The sequence below is a fragment of the Xyrauchen texanus genome, chromosome 3 (genome assembly GCF_025860055.1).
Source record: "Xyrauchen texanus isolate HMW12.3.18 chromosome 3, RBS_HiC_50CHRs, whole genome shotgun sequence".
In the NCBI taxonomy this organism is placed as follows: domain Eukaryota; kingdom Metazoa; phylum Chordata; class Actinopteri; order Cypriniformes; family Catostomidae; genus Xyrauchen; species Xyrauchen texanus.
The window spans coordinates 22,834,618-22,848,220 of record NC_068278.1 but is presented as its reverse complement, the minus strand read 5'-3'; the positions used below and the strand labels follow the sequence as shown (position 1 = coordinate 22,848,220).

Sequence of the window (13,603 nt, the reverse complement as noted above, 5' to 3'; positions counted from 1 at the left end):
GAAAAATCAAAATAAATCAGCCAAGACCTCAGGAAAAAAAATTGTGGACCTCCGCAAGTCTGGTTCATCCTTGGGAGCAATTTCCAAACACCTGAAGGTACCACATTCATCTGTACAAACAATAGTACACAAGTATAAACATGATGGGACCATGCAACCATCATAGCACTCAAGAAGAAGATGCATTCATAGAGATTAACTTAGTTTGGTGCAATAAGTGCAAATCAATCCCAGAACAACAGTAAAGGACCTTGTGAAGATGTTGGAGGAAACCGGTAGAGAAGTATCTATATCCACAGTAAAACGAGTCCTATATCGACATAATCTGAAAGGTTGCTCAGCAAGGAAGAAGCCACTGCTCCAAAAATCATTGCAAGTGCACATGGGGACAAAGATCTTACTTTTTGTTACTGTTTGGCCATAATAACCCTTGTTATGTTTTGAGGGAAAAGGGTGAGACTTGCAAGCCGAAGAATACCATCGCAACCGTGAAGCAGGGGGTGGCAGCATCATGTTGTGGGAGTGCTTTGCTGCAGGAGAGACTAGTGCACTTCACAAAATAGATGTCATTATTAGGAAGGACAATTATGTGGAAATATTGAAGCAACATCTCCAGACATCAGCCAGGTAGTTAAAACTGGGTTGCAAATGGGACTTCCAAATGGACAATGACCCCAAGCATACCTCCAAAGTTAAGGTATTGGAGTGGCCATCACAAAGCCCTGACCTCATTCCAATTTGTGGAAAATTTGTGGGCAGAACTGAAAAAGTATGTGCGAGCAAGGTGGCCTACAAACCTGACTCGGTTACACCAGTTCTGTCTGGAGTAATGGGCCAAAATTCCAGCAACTTATTGTGAGAAGCTTCTGGAAGTCTACCCAAAATGTTTGATCCAAGTTAAATAATTTTAAGGCAATGCTACCAAATACTAACTAAGTGTATGTAAACTCTTGACCCACTGGGAATGTGATGAAAGAAATACAATCATTCACTATTATTCTTACATTTCACTTTTATATATATATATATATATATATATATATATATATATATATATATATATATATATATATAAATAGTTTTCATTTATCATTTAATGTCATACAAAGTCCAGTAAACATAAAAAAGCTAAATCAAAATTCGGTGTGACCACATTTGCCTTTAAAACAGCCCCAGTTCTTCTAGGTACACCTGGACACAGTTTTTCTTGGTTGTTGGCAGATAGGATGTTCGAAGATTCTTGGAGAATTTGCCACAGATCTTCTATCTATTTAATCTCAATTGCTTCTGTCTCTTTATATAATCTCAGACTGACACAATGTTCAGTGGGGGGCTATGTGGGGAACATGACATCTGTTGCAGTGCTCCCTGTTCTTCTATTCTAATCTTTTCTATTTGCAAATGTAATGTTTGGGAGTCTTGCATCTATATTTCATATGACACACTAAAGCTGAAGATATAAATAACCACCTTAAGACAAATGCTTTTGTGTAACATCTTATGTGCTTTTGCACAGTACTGTAGATAGATATCTTGTATATAATATATATGTAATGACACTTCATGATTAAACTAGGCAGCTGCATTTTAATTATTTATTTGATTAATTGTGCAGCCCTACTATTCTGAATTGAGAAGAGTAATGTGCGTGTGTGAGATCTTTTTACCTGTTTTTCTGCAGGTAAGGGCAAGCGCTGGAAGAACCTGTACTTTATACTGGAGGGAAATGATGCTCAGCTCATTTACTTTGAGAGTGAGAAGCGAGCCACCAAACCTAAAGGACTGATTGACCTGAGTGTGTGCTCCGTGTACGGAGTCCACGACAGTCTGTTTGGCAGGTATGCAATTAGAGTAACGCTACTCAAGCCACCAGTGCCTTAAAATGTAATCATGGTACAATGAAATGTTTCATATGCATAAACGGAGGCAGTTTGGGAGAAGGGAGGCCACACAATTATTTGCACACTTTTCAAGCAACACTTAAAATGCCATTGCATTAGATAACAAATAATCAAAATAAAGTGGCATTTATTTATTTTTAAATATAACACATGCACACTTTTCATGCAAAATATTTCACATAAAGAGGTTAGGTTTAAAGTGATAAAATATTAGAAATATCATTCAAAATGAGGGCCAAATATTTGGACACTTTCTAGTGTCAGACGTTAGTGTAACATGTCTATTGTTAATGTGATAAATTACTAGGACGCCTGTGTGAACTTGTGGGGAAATTACTGGTATACATCCACCAAATTGACCTTAGAACAAGTTGGATGAAAATAATTGCAAAAAAATGGCTCAGAAATTAAAAGTAATTTTTAAATAAAAAAAAAGCTATTATTATTTGTTTGCTGATGTCACTTGGTTTAACATTTTCTTATCTCATGCAATGATATTCATACGTTTTTAATAGTGGATAATGTCTCTATACACGTTAAAGACCACATTACTTAGCTGCAATACTGATGTAACATATCAAACAGTCTTATTTTTATGTTATTTTTTTATGTGCAGGCCAAACTGTTTTCAGATTGTGATTCAGCACTTTAGTGAGGAGCAGTACATTTTCTACTTTGCTGGGGATACACCTGAGCAGGCACAGGTACACATCACTTCAGTGTGACTCAGACAGTACTACAGGGCAGGCTTTGTTCACACTGCATCCAGTTCTGATTTCAGTTTCAGATCCAATCTTTAGGACTTACTGTCCACAATGTAATTTCTTTAGTGATCAGATCTGTTTGTTCAGACAGTGTAGTCAATATTCAGTATATATATATATATATATATATATATATATATATATATATGGGTTGCCAAAGTAATGACTTATGCGTCAACACAAATTCATGAGAAAAGGCTTTGTTCTACAACAACTGAAAGTAGCTGCCATCGTTAAAAGAGGATGGAAAACTGGAAAGTTTCCCTCTTGTCTTGGTATTTAACTCAAGAGTCAACATAAGCTTCAGAGGCATTACTCAGTGTTTCCCACAGGATTTTGTGAGACTATGGTGGGTGGACCTTGGACCCTCTAGGGGGGACCGGCAGCATGCCAGCAAGTTAAATGCATCAATCTGGTGCACTTTGAGAGCAAAATGAAGAGGCTAGATCTATGAAGAACTTTGTGCTCTTGTAAACAATTTTGAGCTCTAGAAGTAATTTAATCATAAACACATTGGTTGTATAGATATGAATAGTGATGAAAAAAGTTACCCACAAAGCATAAACGAGACGGAGTTTAACACAGTTCACAAATGGTCAAAACACAAAATCAACAAGAACGTACATTTGAGCCAGGGCTTGACATTAAGCATTGTCATGTGCTTGTTCTCCAGACAAGTAAATTAGTAATTCACTTGTACGAGTACATTTAGGTTACATGTTCAAGTATCATGTCAAAGTTTATGTTGTATATTGTTCTAAAATTATGCCTTAATAGTGATCCTATTCAATCAACTCAGTTAAAAGAAATATGACTATTGTCATATTGGGGTGGCTGTGGCTCAGGTGGTAGAGCGGGTCGGCCGCTAATCGCAGGGTTGGCGGTTCGATTCCCGGCCCACACTCCACATGCCAAAGTGTCCTTGGGCAAGACTCTGAACTCCAAGTTGCTCCCAATGGGAGGTTAGCGCCTTGCATGGCAGCTCAGAAAAGCCTCCATCGCCACCATTAACAGCTGGAGTGCTCACACCTATATGGAATGAGAGCTACTTTTTCATCATGTTATTGCAGCAAGTTCTACCATGTACAATAAAGGCTATACATTATCACAATACCAAAATGTCAGTAATCGGTAGTGAAATTTGATGATTCTCAGTACCAGCTTCAAAACCACAACAAAAAATAACACAAACTAATATGTTAATTATGTAAGAATGATTTCAAGTTCTTAAGTAATTATTCAAGACTATTAAACATTTTTTAACAGCAGTTGGCTATCAAGTAAACATTCAGAATTAAATGCAACATAAAACTACTACTGGTCTTTACTGTATGATTATAATACATTAATACTTTTTAAAGTAGTTACTACTAACGTTAATAGGTCAAGAGCAGTGAATGTTTTCTCGTTTTCTCTTTATGTTTGTTTGATTATTATAATGACACACTAGACGGCAGCAGGTCTATAAGCTTACATTTATTCTTACAAGTTCACTTTAGACATAACTTTCTGTGCTTACATGAATACCTCACCAAGACAGGCATTTTGGCAGAATTCTGAAATATATTTGACCTTTCAGCATTTCTGGAACACGTGCATGTTCAGCACACACACACATATTATGTAAAATGTTATTGACATTTTAATCAGCCTGTTTGTCCATTTGGGCAAGTAAAATTCTCTTTCACATGCCCCCTCAAAAATCCACTTGTCCCAGACAAGCGTTAATGTTGAGCCCTGTGAGCAATCAAAGAAAAATTAAGCAAAAGTGGTTACCTGTGTTGAACTTGCTGAAAATAGTTACGTTGTCAGAGCCACTAGTAATAACATGAATTGTGTGTGTTTGTGTGGCAAGTATGTATTGACATTTATTCCTTAAAACTTACAAGTATCTATTTTTATGTAGTACTTATTTAGATACTAGTACATATTCAATAGGCACTAGTACTTGTACTTAATGAATGAAAAAAGATAATGAACACAGAAAGAAGCATTCTCCTCAGAAAAAGATGTTGGTTCCGTGCCTATAGTAGTCATAGTAGTTTGCTGTAATTAGTTTGTTGCTGTAATCATCAGATAAAGTATAATTGACTGTAATTCATTGTACATAATCTTGAAGGAAATGTGTCATCATGGATTAAAAAGATAAGACAATCTACAATAGAAATATAAAGTAACAGACTACAGTTTCCTCTTATAATTTAATTAGCCATGCATTGTATTACTGAATAGTATGCAAATGTGCTCTAAAAATAGTACTAGTGCCTTTTAAGTTTGGGATATCTGTGGGCTAAATAGTTACTAGTCATTAAAATTAAGTACTAGTACTTATATTTTATAGGATAGTAACATATACATAGATACTAGTCACTATTAGAATAATTACTATTCACTAAAAATAAGTACTAGTAACATAAAAATAGATACTAGTAAGTTTTAAGGAAAAATGTCAAAATGGTTTGCCATAGTGTGTGTGTGAGCATGCGCATGTGTACAGCTTGGTGTGGGGCTGACTGACTGGGAGTGAGAGATGCTTTGCTGAAGCAAGGGCGCAAAACACAATGTTAGAAATATTTTATGTTATTATGAGAAGTGTAAAAATATTTTCGGATCATTATGAAACTGTGGTGGGAAAAATTAGACTGTGGTGGGCCACAGCATATGCATATGCTATGTCCAAAACCTCTTGTTCACTTTACAGTATAGTGAGTGCCACATAAAATGAATGAATGCTTGAATATGCAGACAGCCGTATACACTGTTGCGCAATGTATATGATGATGAAAAACTGCTTTGATCTGATCACATATTTCCAAAAATCTGGATTTGAAACCACATACGAATGATTGAGTTTGTAAAATCAGATTTCATGTGTTTGAATTTTGTTTCTGTTCATACCACTAACACCTAAACAGATTTTAATCAGAAGTGCCAAAATCTGTCTGAAGGCCTTAAACTGTTAAATAAATGCTGCATTTTTCGACTAACCATGTGTCCTGCATTTACAGGATTGGATGAAATGCCTGCAGACGTTCTGTAATAACCTTAGGAAACCCATACAAACCACATCCAACAAGCGTTTGCGTCAGGTAAGAGATGTTAGCCGGTGTGTCAAGTCTCCCTGTTTTCATCATACTGTGGCTGCCCTGTCACACTCATACTTTAAAGGGATAGTTCACCCAAAAATGAAGATTCTCTCATTTACTCACCCTCATGCCATCCCTGATGTGAATGACTGACTTCTGCTGAAAACAGACAAACATTTTAAGTAGAAAATAATGCAAACAATGCAAGTGAATGGTGGCTAGAACTTTGAAGGTCCAAAAAGCATATAAAGGCAGCATAAATGTAATCCATACCACTCCAGTGGATAATTCCATGTCTTCAGAAGCGATGTAATAGTGGGTGAGAAAAATATAAATATTTGAGTCCTTTTTTTACTATAAATCTCCACTTTCACTTCCACATTCCTATTTTTATTGCTATTTACATTCTTCATGCATATCGCCACCTACAGGGCATGGATGAGAATTTATAATAAAAGGGACTTAAATATTTATCTGTTTCTCACCCACACCTAACAAATCACTTCTGAAGACATGGATTAAACCACTTTAGTCATATAGATTACTTTTATGCTGCCTCTATATTCTTTTTGGGCTTAAAAATTCTGGCCACTATTCACTTTCATTGTATGGATAGACAGAGCTGAGTTATTCTTTTAAAAATCTTCATTTGTGTTCAGTAGAAGAAAAGTCACACACATCTGGAATGGCATGAGGCTGTGAGTAAATTATGAGAGGATTTTCATTTTTGGGTGATCTATCCCTTTAATTGTGTGAGTTAATGTGTATAGAAATCTTTGAATGTGGTGTGAGAAGGGCCACAGCTGAGCTCTCTAGATGCTGGTGAGAATACGGATGAAAAACGTAAAACCGTATTCTCCACCTGATCCCCCAGAGAGGCCATTTGGGCATAAAGTAAAAAAAGCACACTTAATTACCACAGGGATATTTTTGGAAAAGGATGTCCGCATGTCACACATCACTGACATCTCATTACTTATTCATTACAAAGCATGTTGAAATGTAATGTTTGTCTTTCGTTCTCTCCATATAGGTTAGTAGTTTAGTCCTGTATGTGGAGGAGGCCCACAAACTTCCCATCAAACACTTCACCAACCCCTACTGCAATATCTCGCTGAACAGCGTGCAAGTGGCAAAGACTCACCCCAGAGAGGGACAGAATCCAGTGTTCACTGAGGAGTTCATCTTTGAGTGAGTTCATTTTGCCTGAACTATCTCTCAAGACTGATTTAGAGGGAGATTGGTTGGTTCTGATTACCTTTTCTTTCTCACAGTGATCTGTCCAGCGACATCAACAGATTTGAAATCAGCTTAAGCAACAAGACCAAGAAGAGCAAAGAAAGTGACATCTGTGAGTATTGTTGTCTGTTCGTTAATTTACTAGTTCTGAAAGCAGCCTTTAACCAAACTTAAGTAGTAAGTTTTTAAATCATAATTTTTAGTCACACAGTCGACATTATAGCATCATGGCATCGAAGTACCTAGCTGGTACTGAACCAGGAATGTTCCTTGAAACAATTCACATATTGTGTGCCCTCTGCTGGTGCTCTGTGGAAAGAATTATGATGACTACTCTCTTATTTGTTTCTCTTCCATATTTTTCCAGTGTTCATGCGTTGCCAGCTGAGTAAGCTGCAGAGGGGCCAAATGATAGATGAGTGGTTTCCTCTGAGCTCCTATGTGCCTCTGAAGGGAATCGAGCCAGGCTCACTTCGAGTAAGAGCGCGCTACTCCATGGAGAAGATCATGCCTGAGGAAGAGTACAGTGAATTCAAAGAGGTGAGTGTGGACTAGGACTGAACGATTAACCAAAATATAATCGAAATCGTGATTTGACTCATTTTACTCGATTTTCAAACCGCGAGGGCTGTGATTTAAATAAATAAATATCAAGGCTCAACGCGCTGCCTGCTATGCCTTTGTGCATGGCTGTTTTGTTTGTAGTGTGTAGTGTTTTCTTGTATACAACGGGATCATTGTATTACACATGTGGTTTCAGAGTGGTTCTGTGCTCCATACTTGCATCTCTCTGGTGCCCTGAGTGACAGATGTGCTCTGAGTTCAGTTAGGTGTGCTAATGTGCACGGAGCACATTATTTAAAGTACCCCAGATTTACTTGAATTGCACATTTGTGTAATTTTACATACCTGTATGTTTGGCCACTACAATTCCCTGTACGCATTTAAAATAATCCCATGAGAGTGGGTTTTTTGACAGCAAGGCGGATGAAAGTATTTAACTATATTAAAAGGCTGTTGTCAACTCAACTTCAAACAATATAAACTTTCATCCCTTCAGTTTTCAAAATAAAATCTTCGGCCGAAATTGGTTTGAAAATAAATTATAATAGTTATAATGATAATTATTATTATACAATAATATATTTCTGTATATTACTTAATATTATACAGCCATGGCCAAATTTTGTGTTGTGCAAAGTTTGCTGCTTCAGTATTTGTAGATTATTTTTTCACATGTTTCTATGGTATACTTGAAAACAATGATAAGCATTTCATGAGTTTTAAAGGCTTTTATTGGCAAAAACAATATATGCAAAGAGTCAATATTTACAGTGTTGACCCTTGTTCTTCATAACCTCTGCAATTCACTCTGGCATGCTGGATATCAGCTTCTGGGCCAAATCCTGACTGATGGCGATCCATTCTTGCCTTATTTGTGCATGGAGTTGATCACAATTTGTGGGCTTCTCACCATTTGAAGATTGACCACAGGTTCTCTATGGGATTAAGATACAGGGAGTTGCCTGGCCACGGATCCAAAATTTCAATGTAATGATCTCCAAGACACTTCATTATCACACTTGCCTTGTGACATGGTGCTCCATCATGCTGGAAAATACACGGATCATCACCAAATTGCTCCTGGATCGTTGGGAGAAGTTGCTCTTGCAGGATGTTTTGAAACCATTCTTTATTCATGGCAGTGTTTTTGGGCAGAATTGTGAGAGAGCCCACTCCCTTGGATGAAAAGCAACCCCACACATGAATGGTCTCAGGATGCTTTACTGTTGGCACGACACAGGACTCATGGTAGCGTTTACCTTTTCTTCTCCGGACTATCGATTTTCCAGATGTCCCAAACAGTCGGAAGGGGGCTTCATCAGAGAAAATAACTTTGCACCAGTCTTCTGATGTCCAATCCTTGTACTTCCTGCAGAATTTCAGTTTGTCTTTGATGTTTTTCTTGGAGATAAGTGACTTCTTTGCTGGCCTTCTTGACACCAGGTCATTGTCCAAAAGTCTTCGCCTCACTCTGCGTGCAGATGCACTCACACCAACCTGCTGCCAATATTGAGCAAGCTCTGCACTGGTGGTGACACGATTCCGTAGCTGACTCCACATGAGGAGATGGTGCTGGCACTTCCTGGACACTCTGAGACGTCCTGAAGCCTTCTTCACTGCAGTTTAACCTCTCTATTTGAAGTTCTTGATGATCCGGTAAATGGTTCTTTCAAGTGCAATATTCTTTGCAGCAATTTCCTTGCACGTGAGGCCATTTTGATGCAAAGCGATGATGGCTGCATGTATTTCTTTAGAGGTAACCATTGCTAACAAGAACACAATGATTGGAAGCACTTCTTCCTTCCTTTTATAGCAATCAGTCTGCTCTTATAATCCAATCAGAATGATAGAGTGATTTCACCTGACTAGTACTCCTTCACAATTTCCCAGGTGCTGGTTTGTGAAATCACTCTATCATTCTGATTGGATTATAAGATGATTTGGTTTTTGTGATAAAGTAAAAAAAATTGGGCCAATGAAGCTTTTTGCAATTATTTAAAATGCATCAGATCACACTGCACAATAATCTAGAAACTATGTGAATCAACACTATGCGAAAACTATGCAAAACACAAAATGTATGTCTCTGCCAATAATTTTGGCAACGGCTGTACATAGTATTAATATTATTGCAATAATATAATATTCAAGTTGACTGTGTTTCAAAACGAATTATAAAAAGTGAACTGACCCTTTAACAAAATGGACAAAAACTTTTTTTTTACAAAGCACACAATTGCGTGACAGTTGTGACGCAATTGTGATGCTTTCCCAATCCGACAGCCCTACACATAAACCTGCTGTCTTTGACGTTGCTTCGGTTTGAAAAGGTGTGGTTTTAAATGAGATGACGAAAATAACCATACATTCATTATATATTATTTTAAATGATTAAATACTGTATTGGACAACCTACTTCAACATTTGGATGTTGATTTAATGTTTTATGTTTAACTTGCACATCAACTGAATGAGAGATTGGACACTGCCGGTGTTTAATAGTGAGTGGAATTTTTCAGATGGTCCCTTAAGTACGCCAAGCAATGAAAGCGCATTGGAGCATTTTCAGTCATAATTCTGCAGCCACACCAACTGAGTGTTTTATGTCTGTATATTATAGTTATGTACCATTTATATTTATATACCATAACATCAAGCCAAGTGTGCAATGTCTTTGCAAACTTGCTGCCGGCCGAGCGTGTGGGTACAAGAAACCAAATATCCAAAAAATATCGAACCTAAAACTAATATTGCCCTGCTATGGAAGCTTTGGTGTGAGGGACTTGCTCATTATGGAAATTATGCTAAAGGAAGTTCATGAATGCTCGCCTCTCAAAAGCTCGACCAGTGAATTTATAATCAGCATTTATACATAGCCTTCACATTTGTCCTATAATAAAAGGCACACAAAACTGCCGCTTATAAGACCCAGAAGTTAAAAGCATACAATATTCCCATTCAAAATTAATGGATGTCGGAATGATCTGAGCTTGAAATTATTACTCTTCACTGCCATGTAAATACTAATTGTCTTATATTAAACATTAAATGTAATAATATCTTCCAATTTATTTGTGATTATTATTTATCATTTGTTATTTACTTGAATGCTCATTTGTCTTGGATGCACCCTACGTTAAGTCTGTATATTCCCTCAACTGCATCATGCTTTGTTTATTGCACTGCAATATGTACAAATTAAAATAAAGCGATTTTTTTCAATACTCTATGATTTCTCATTTATAAAATGCACGAACATTGGCGTCAATTTAAAATGTTAATTTAAAGCAATTAAACTATAGCATTTAAGGTCCACCCATATGTGCGAATGAATTATTCAAGCCACATATTAGTGAAATCACATAAAATGCACAATGGCTAATTTTCCAATTTCCTATTTTTAACTTGAGCATTAAATTGAAATTAAGAAAAACAAGTCATTATTTTTTTTTTAATATTTTGTTAATGAATATTGAAATAAGTTGTTTTTCCAATTTTTAATTCCTAATTGAATATGGAATGATACACTGATTTTTCACTGTTTTATGTCTTTATTTAGTTTGGTTCTTTTTTTTATTCTTTTTTGAGGACTCAAGTGTGAATACCCTTTCTAGAATAGTATTTCTGGTCGGTAGTAAAGCATAGGGAAAACATGATTTAATTTTGGTTAAAAGGAATCACACATTTTTCTTATTATTATTATTACTTATCACATTTCAAATCGCAATCACAGTGAAAAGAATTTGCAAATCGTTCAGTGTAGACATTGTAATTTTTTACTCTTTTTATACATCCCACTCAATTGATTCCCTTTGGGATAAATTGGAACAGCAAGTGCAAGCTATCACCCAAACACTAGTGCCTGACCTCACTGATGCTCTTGTATCTGAATAGAAGAAATCAAAGCAGCCATGTTCAAAACATCTAGTGGAAAAACCTTCCCAGAAGAGTGGAAGCTGTTGGTTTTATAATGAAATGCTTAGCAAGCACATATGGGTGTGATGTTTTGGTGATATAGTGTACTTATTAATTGATGTTGAGGATTTTATTTTGTACAGTGCAGTAAATCAATAATGAATTAATTAACTGGCTTTGGTATGCGTCACTGAATAAAATCAGTGAACACTAGTCCTAAAAGCTCTCTCTGTCCATTCCCAGCTCATCCTGCAAAAAGACTTTCATGTGATCTATGCGCTGGCTCACGTGTGTGGGCAGGACCGCTCCCTGCTTGCCAGTCTCCTTCTCCGAATCTTCAGACACGAGCGAACTGAAGCTCCATTACTGAGGACGCTGAATGACAGAGAAATTAATATGGAGGGTAGGGCTCCTTCCATTTTACTATTCACAGTTCAATATTTAACAACAAACAGATGTCACAGCTGCATTAAGACTGGGTAGCATCTCATGCTTTTTCATCATGGTTTATATGCAAACACTGTGCCGAACAAAGCAAACACTTCAAAAATCTTCAGTATGTTCAGTGTAGAGTTGTCACAATAATGGTATGGGTCGTATCGACTCAAATTTACAAATCCAACTAATGTAAGATCTTAGCTTATGAATATTAATGTTAGATTATATGTTAAGGAAGGTTGCAAAGCAATGTCACTGTGACCTATTTAATATTCATAAGTTAAGTCTTTGCGATACTGCAATAAAACAATAACTGAATAGTTATAACTGAAATCATATCTGTTAGACTGTGATCTGTGGTTTAGCTTAACTGTAGCCTAGCAGGCTGCGCTCTTGAACCCGAGTTCAAGTCCCAGTTGTGAGGTTCATTCCATTCCTTCTCTTCTCACTTGTCATTTCCTGTCACCTCTCCACTAACTCTGTCATTAAAAATCCCACAAAAAAGCTGGCCAATCAGAAAGCTTTTAAGCCATTTCCTTAGTTTCAATTTTGTAGTATGATAGTATTTGCCTTTGTAGGACAGTAGAGAAGGATTTGTAAATTTGCCACCATTGTACCAAATTAAGTCGATCCTACAAATACTGTAGAACATGTTTTTAGTACATTTCTTTAAATGTTTTCTTTAAATAACCTTGGAATGTCAAAGTACCAGTATATTGGCATCTAGATCAGCTGTTTTGTTTTGGTGTTGCAGATGAAGCCACAACGCTCTTCCGTGCCACTACTCTAGCTAGTACTTTGATGGAGCAGTACATGAAGGCCACAGCCACACCTTTTGTTCATCACGCCCTTAAAGACGCCATACTCAGGATCATGGAGAGCAAGCAGTCTTGTGAGGTAAAGTAACAAAAATTTAAAATAGTCTTTATTTAAAAAAAATGTTGGCTTCCAATTTCGACTGTACATGTCATGTTCCATTTTACCTCAGATCATTAAATGTTTTGTGTCTCTTTACATTGGTCAAATTTCCACCCAAGTTGCACATTTAGATTAAGCAAATAAATCACAATATCACAAAAAAAAGATGTTTTCAAACAAAGCCGAAAGTTTTCAAGAAAACAAATTAATCACTACTGGGGAAATGTATGCAAAATAGAAGTGGAAATGGAAGTTGAAGCCACTGCTCTTTTATTAAATGTAATTAATAGGGATGTTCCGATACTTGCATCGTTATTGGCTCAGATACCAAAAACCAATACCATCTGATGTACGAATGTCATTACGTAAACATCCAGTGCACAAATTAAAAACATGTTTTGTTCTTGTGAGATTATTAAACTGCAAAGGCTGCAACTTAATTAAATAAATACATAGTTTGTATGTGCTGCGTGCTTGAAATGTGAGTGCTTGTTATTGTGTAAAGCCGGTGTTGTACAGACAAAGACAAAGTGCTCATACCTTTTATACAGAAAACACCACAGTTGACAGCAAGCTGAGTGCTAATTCCCTTTGTAGTGCGAGGCATATACAGACTACATATTATTTATTTAAATAGCAGCCATTTCCATTTTAATAATCACACTTGGTCGCGTAGCTACCGGCTTTTCTGAAAGTGAGAAGCTGCCTATGCAGAAATGGAAAGGGCTTCAAAATAAATTCTTCCAACAAATTAAAAACTCAATTTAAATGGAAAAAA

At 36.6% G+C, this 13,603-nt stretch overlaps 1 protein-coding gene across 3 annotated transcripts in view; it reads left to right on the top strand.

The window, feature by feature from the left end:
• rasa1a (RAS p21 protein activator (GTPase activating protein) 1a) overlaps positions 1-13,603 on the top strand; it is a 79,637-nt gene that overhangs the window by 55,110 nt on the left and 10,924 nt on the right. For all 3 annotated transcript variants that reach the window (XM_052096763.1, XM_052096750.1, XM_052096756.1), the window contains exons 11-18: positions 1,682-1,838; positions 2,518-2,605; positions 5,674-5,754; positions 6,785-6,942; positions 7,026-7,102; positions 7,358-7,530; positions 11,713-11,872; positions 12,662-12,804. In XM_052096763.1, coding sequence (XP_051952723.1) covers positions 1,682-1,838; positions 2,518-2,605; positions 5,674-5,754; positions 6,785-6,942; positions 7,026-7,102; positions 7,358-7,530; positions 11,713-11,872; positions 12,662-12,804 — 1,037 coding nt within the window. The remainder of the gene's footprint in view (positions 1-1,681; positions 1,839-2,517; positions 2,606-5,673; positions 5,755-6,784; positions 6,943-7,025; positions 7,103-7,357; positions 7,531-11,712; positions 11,873-12,661; positions 12,805-13,603) is intronic.